The 6,977-nt window shown below is 38.4% G+C and overlaps 1 protein-coding gene across 1 annotated transcript; it reads left to right on the top strand.

The window, feature by feature from the left end:
* The first annotated feature begins 656 nt into the window (after window positions 1-656).
* On the top strand, window positions 657-1,446 carry LOC18008571 (mitogen-activated protein kinase kinase kinase 18). Its single transcript, XM_024154768.1, has 2 exons — window positions 657-722; window positions 787-1,446. The coding sequence occupies exons 1-2, from the start codon at window positions 657-659 to the stop codon at window positions 1,444-1,446; spliced, it is 726 nt and encodes a 241-aa protein (XP_024010536.1).
* The last annotated feature ends 5,531 nt before the right edge of the window (window positions 1,447-6,977 follow it).

Genomic DNA, 6,977 nt, shown 5'->3' with positions numbered 1-6,977 from the left:
GATCTCAAATTGTAATTTTGAATATCTAAATTTTTCATTTACTTTAAATAAATTTGGTTGTAGACTTTGAACGATGTAGTTATTATGTAGTTATTGCTTTGTTTATTTTTTCAGTTTATTCGTTTTTAAAAACTAACTTTATAATATAATATTCAATTAAAAATAAAAGATGAAAAAGATGATCATAATCACTAAACAATAATAACATACAAATTCTCTATAATCATTTTATCCAATTAGTCTTAATTCAAAATTACCACTAAATCAGAAATGGTTTTCACCATAATCAATTTGTTGAAAAAAATTTGTATGAATAAAATATAAATTTACAAACTATATTAGTTAGTTTTTTTAAAGTTTTTTATGAATAAAAAGAAAAATTAAACGCAAACTTCAAATTCAAATTACAGAGTATAATATATTTTGTAAAAAAAATAAGTTTTTATAAGTATTTTATTAAAATTAGGCCCTAGGCCAATATTTTCCAATACATAATATAGACACCGCCTAACCCTAATAATTCTATAAAAGTCTACAATTTGCCTTCCATTTTTCTCTCCTACCAATTTGTTTTGTTTTCCACTTTCTCTCTGTCGGCTGCAAATTTCTCAAGTGATTCAATTTCTTCTTGTAAACTCACTTTCGAAACCCTAAAGATGCAATATTCAGACGAAGAATTCGTCAAGTTCTTAGGTGAAGGTTCTTACGGTTATGTTTATCTCGTCAGATACACAAAACACGACGGCTCTTCGTTTCTCGCCGCCGTAAAAAACTCTTACGACCAAGACTTCGATTCACAACCACAGTTATGTTCATTGCGATCTCAAATCCGACGACCTCCTTGTGTTCCCGTGTAAAGATTCTTCTTCTTACGAACTGAAGATCTCTGATTTCGGAAACTCGTTGCAAGTCGGAGAGAAACCTCATTATTGGGGAATCGATTTCCCGTTTATTGGAACGCCGATTTACATGTCGCCGGAGTCTCTCCGTGATGGCGACGCGAAGAAAACTCTAGATCTTTGGTCGTTGGGATGCTTGGTTTTGGAGATGTACACAGGTGTGATTCCATGGCATGGGGTTGAACTCGATGATCTCGCGACTCGTCTCCGTAATGGTGAAGTTCCAGAGATTCCAGAGAGCTTGCCTTGTGATGCAAGGAAGTTTATTGAAACGTGTTTCTCAAAGAGACCTGAGAAGAGAGGAAGTGCGTATGAGCTGTTGTTTCATCGGTTTTTGCATCGAGAAGAAGAGGAGAAAACGGAGGAGAAGATTTTTGCATCAAAGAAATCGTTTCTATTGAAGTTAAGAAACAGGAGAGGTTCAAAGAAATCAATGGATATCTCAGAGAAGAAGCCTCTAAAACTGAAGAATTTTCCAGAGGTTAAAAAGATTTTGAGTAAAGTATTGAGGTTGAAGCAGAGCAGGTTCTGGGTAGAAGCGGTTTAATGAATTGAAGTGCATTTTTGTATAAAGATTAATTGGTTCAATTTTGAGTAAAGTCCTTTGAAGCCGAGAGAATTTAGGGACAACTTTGTATAAAGATTAATTGGTTAAACTTTTGTATGAAAATTTTATGTATTGCCATCGTATTTTTCATTTTTTTAACGTCAATATTATCTGTTTTATTACTGAGTTCCAAAGAAATGATAGTTATCCTTATGGAGTATTTGTACAATACTGTTTGGGACACAGTAATGAAAAACAATAGGAAAAGTTGAAGAAATAGCTTCCTTTGTGAGTTCAGTTGATCTGCAGCTTTATTATCATTCCTTGGGATCAATCAAAAATGGGTTGAATCACATTTGTTTTTCTATAGGAGAATGTCACTAATCCAGTTATGAACTCTGAAATTCTTCTCAACTCCATTGACTAGTTTAAAGACCATTTGATTTTCTCTTTCAAAAATAAATTTTCAATAGCCTCTTGATCACATTAGATGCATCGCCATTAGTAGAGCCTGTAATTCAGCTTCATGTTTGGTGAGGCTTCCATTCTTGTTGCAGGCTAAGATTGTACGAAACGTATCTTCACAAGTAGCATTTGGGGTCCGTTAAGACCTGATTAGCACCTTGATATCCTCTCCAAATAGGTTGAGAATATTCACAATTGAAGAAAATGTGATCAACGGTTTCATCATAGGTGCAACATCTTCGCCATTTTGGATCAGAAATCATGCTTCGATGTTTAAGAACAGACCCTATTGCCATAAAAGTCGCCAAAGAAAATGCTCAGGTACTGAACGTGAACTAAGCTTAGAATATCCCATGTAAGTATAGTCCTTTGAGGAGTCTAGAGACCAGATTAGTTGGTGGTTACAATATAGGTCAAGCTTGTTTACTGAGCATAATAAGTTGAAATTTTCAATATCTCAAAACATTAAACCTTTCCTTCTTTGGTAATCCTAATATTTTTCCAGGATACTAAATGCATTGACCTTCGATCTAAACCTTTAATCCATCAATACTCTGCCATAATGCTATTTATCTCCTCACATATACCTTTCGGGATCTTGAAAACAGTCATAGTAGACTGTTAATGCTTTTTTTTAAAGAGTGTAAAATCATATTCAAATATAAAAAAAAGTCGTGTTTACATCAGAAGAGCAACATTTTAATCAACTGGATTAGAAACATATAATATAGAGTGATTTAACCAAGAGTTTTATCGCCTTGTTGCAAACCAGAGTTGGAGAGTATCAGCAAACTTCCGATCCCCAACATCCCGAATAGATTGGATCATTCAACACACAAACTTGTCAATCTGGTGGGTCACACTTCGAGCTGGTCGAGGATCTTCACCATGTCGTCGATTATTATGCTCTCGCCAAATGCAGTGGATGGCAGCTTGAAAGGTGCATCGAAGCAGAATCAGAGTATCATGATCAAGCTGAGAGACAGATATAAGATGAACCAAATCCTGCCAAACAATTGAGAAGCTCCCCTTGAGTAAATCCTTTGTTAGAGTAGTCCATATTTCAACGGAGAACGAGCACGAAAAAAACAGGTGATCCCGAGTCTCTAATGGAGAATTGCAGAGAATACAAGTTGCATTCGCTCCAACATTCCACAATTGCATACGATCTCCCGTCGACAACCGATCATGAATAGCTAACCATGAAAAAATCGAGAATTTGGGAGTGGAGTGCTTAAACCAGACTCCAGAGTACCAATTTTTGGCGAATTCGTGAGGCGCCATATGCTCTTCGAGTGGAAATCTGCTTTAAAAGTTCGCTCCTTACTTTTTCACAAAACAATGTCCATAGAGTGGCTTAAGCTGAGTTAATCGTAAGTGCAGCAGAATATCATTGAGAACCTCATTCTGGTGACGCCGTCGTCGACAAACCAACAATGGAAGCATTTAATTGAATACCCATTTCTACCTTTCCTCTTAGCCCAGTGAGGTCTATAAGTCTTCCCAAGTCTGACCAGTTATCATACCAGAAATTTGTGTTGTCTCCACTCTGAATGTCCATTCTATAGAAAGAGCTTGCAAGTTGACGGTACTTTAGAATTTTCCTCCACATCCAAGAACCAGATTTTGTATTAGAATCAACTGACCAAAGAGTACCCTGTCAAAGGGACGGATGAGATGAAACGATTCTCCATATCAGTTTTAGACAGCACACCGTATTTACTTCTTTTAAAGGTCTGAGTCCCAAACCTCCCTCTGCGTATGGTTTACAAACATCTTCTCATGCCATCTTTGCTTTCTTTAGATTAAGCTCAGGTCCAGACCAAAGAAAATCTGAGCAAAATTTTTCAATTTCTTGGATACATTCTCAGGAGATAAAAAGCCGAGAGCCAGAAGTTTGTAATGCTGTGCAGTACCGAGTGAACTAACTGAAGTCGACCACCAATCGATAGTGCTTGCGCAGTCCACGAGCTGATTCTTTTCCGTATTTTCTCTAACAGGGGTTCAAATTCGGTGCTTGTCATTTGTTTGGTGAGCAGTGGTAATCCCAGATAGCGAACTGGAAGCTTTCCCGATTCAAAGTGAAACTTGGTACTCAGCTCTGTACGAACATAATCTGTAACTCCCGCGAGATACATTGTCGATTTTTACATACTGATTCTAAGCCTAGATATCCTAGCAAACTCCTCGAACACCTCGAAAATCCCTTGACTGATCTCACTTTCCCATCAGTTAGGACCATAATATCATCTGTGAAACAGAGATGGGTGAGCCCAATGTTCTTACACTTCGGGTGATAACCAACGCGATGAATACTTGCCGCCTTATCCAACATTTTTGACAACACGTTCATGCCAATCACAAACAAATAATGCGATAAAGAACAGCCTTGCCGTAATCCCCATTTGCTGCAAAAGAAACCCGCGAGTTCTCCATTAACTTGGACAGAGAAAGATGGTGTGGTAATGCATAATGATATCCAATGAATGAATACGTCTGGAAGATTTATGGCTTTGAGCACATTAAGAATAAAAGGCCATTGCACTGAGTCAAAGGCTTTCGAGATATCGATTTTGATGGCACACCGAACAGAGATAGAATCTTTATGATAGTTTTTGATGAGCTCAGTAGCTAAGAGTAGGTTCTCTATAAGCAGCCAATCCTGAATGAAAGCAGATTGATTCATAGCTATAAACTTTGGGAGGATGCTCATCAGTTTATTAGCTAGGATTTTTGAAATGACCTTATAGATGACATTGCAGCAAGAGATGGGGGATAATCTTTCATCTCTACTGTAGATACCTTCTTAGGTATCAATGCTAAGATGGTGGAGTTCACTCCCTTTGGCAAGAACCCCTTCTCAAAGAAAGATTGAACTGCTATGATGAATTCCTTACGAACAATGGACCACACTGCCTTATAAAACTCTGCATTATACCCATCTGGACCCCGAGATTTATTACTTGGCATTGCAAACAAAACCTTAGTAATTTCTTCTTCAGAAACAGTACTTACTAGTGAATTCCTTTCAGCGTCAGAACATCGGAACTTTAAAAGATCTTCCAACATCTCCACTGAGCTTCCTTCAAAGTCCGATGGAATATGTTGAAGGAAGTCTCTAAAGAAACCCTCTGCTTCTGCTTTAACATCATCTTGACCTGAAACCATAACTCCATCTCACCGCTTAATCTCTCTTATCGAGTTGACTGATTCACGCGAAACCACATCTTTGTGTAAGGTTTTGTTATTTCCATCCCCAACCTTCAGCCAATTAATCTTAGACCTCTGTTTTAGAAAGCTCTCTTCCAACCTCGAGATGAAATCCCATCGTCGATAAGCTATCTTCTCGTCCTCTATGTTCCGTGTCAAAGGTTTAAACGCATTTACCTCCTGCTTCTCACATCGATCTTTGAAAGCTTCTTTTGTTTTTTTTGTTAAGTTTCCCATTCTGTTCTTTGCCAGAGAATGGATGAGGGGTTTGAGCGCTTTCAGCTTTTTACAGAATCGAAACATAGAGGAGGTAGATAGGAATGTTGACTGAGTAGTACTCCAGAAACCCTCCACCATAGGCTTAAATTCTTCGAGCTCTACAAGTGAATTTACGAACTTAAAAGGTCGCTTAACCGGTGGTTGTTCCACTTCTAAATGAAATCGACATTGCAAGTGATCATAGCATCCACCTGCTTCATAAACACTAGGACTGAGGAAATTTTTGAGACCAACATGGATTCTTCAGAACCTTGTCTAATTTTTTCGATATCAGACCCTCTTCTCTCTTATTACACCACATAAAAGTTGGACCATGAAATGCCAAATCTTCCAAGTCACCACACTTTGAAATTCTCTCATACCCACAGTAAGCTGATGTGAGTGATCGAAATCAGAGTGCTCCTCCATATCCAGAATTTCATTATAATCTCCCAGACAAATCCATGAATTAGCTCGAATAATCAGAGAGTTGTGGTGATCCCTTATATCTCTCCACAGCTCACGCCTTTCGTCCAAAAAATTGGAAACATAGATGAAAGAGCAGAAAAATTCCTCATCTCTATCTTCTAGCTTTACTGACACCGTAATCATCTGACCACTTTTTAAAAAAATATTATGACCCTCACCTTAGGACTCCAAATTACCCAGATGCAGCCAAGACGGTTAAATTCATAATTCGAGACTAGAGACCAATCTCGGACTACAGATGCAGCAACCCTCACTACCTTTCCTTCCTGAACCCTCGTATGCAAAAACCCACCGAACTGAAACCCTTTTAAACTGATCCAGTTCCTGATAATGGAATGCTTAGAAGTTTTGTTTAAGCCGCGAACATTCCATACAAATCCCGACATAGATTAATTTTGAGCCTTTGGACCCCTTCTACTTGAAACACTAGATTTTTAGTCTCTAGCACTAGAAGCAACTGATCAGCCAAAGGTTTGTTTGCAGCTTTTGAAGCTTGAGGTAATAGTGATCTCACTAGTCCCTCTTGCTTTTCCTTCTGCTTCTGTTTGGATGATTGTTTGGAGGTGAAGACATCTGCTACTCCAGCCGATGAAATAGAATCCTTTTTCGATTGTTCTTTCACCAAATCATTTGCCTCCTCTACCTCGTTCTCACCTTCGTGGTCCTCTGTTCTGGCGAGAATAAAGAATCTAGAAGGGGACACCAAGATGGCTGCGTCTACACCGCCATCCTTATCAATGTTTCTGCTTACTTTTTTTGGAGAACACCATTCTCTTTCCTCCTTCTCCTCATTTGTCACCGTAGTGGGATCCTCACAGATTGCATCGACAATAGCTACAGTGTCAGGAACACTATGTGCGTCGGTATCAGACATGATCCTCTTTGTGGTTTCTGATGTTGCTATAACAGGCGCTGGAATTTCTTTGACTGCAGAGTTATCACCACCAACTTTATGAGGAGATGACAAATGATGCAAATCACTCACGTTTTTCTTTAGGATCCCTTTTTTTCCCTCCTTTCATCATACACCCTTCAACCAGATGGCCCCATTTTCCACAATTCGAACACCTTGGCGGGGGCCACGGATATTCAAATTCCACAAATGAATC

This window comes from Eutrema salsugineum, unplaced genomic scaffold (genome assembly GCF_000478725.1).
Source record: "Eutrema salsugineum unplaced genomic scaffold, Eutsalg1_0 scaffold_9, whole genome shotgun sequence".
Taxonomy (NCBI): domain Eukaryota; kingdom Viridiplantae; phylum Streptophyta; class Magnoliopsida; order Brassicales; family Brassicaceae; genus Eutrema; species Eutrema salsugineum.
Note: the sequence above shows the minus strand (reverse complement) of the source record. Positions and strands in the feature narration are given on the sequence as shown.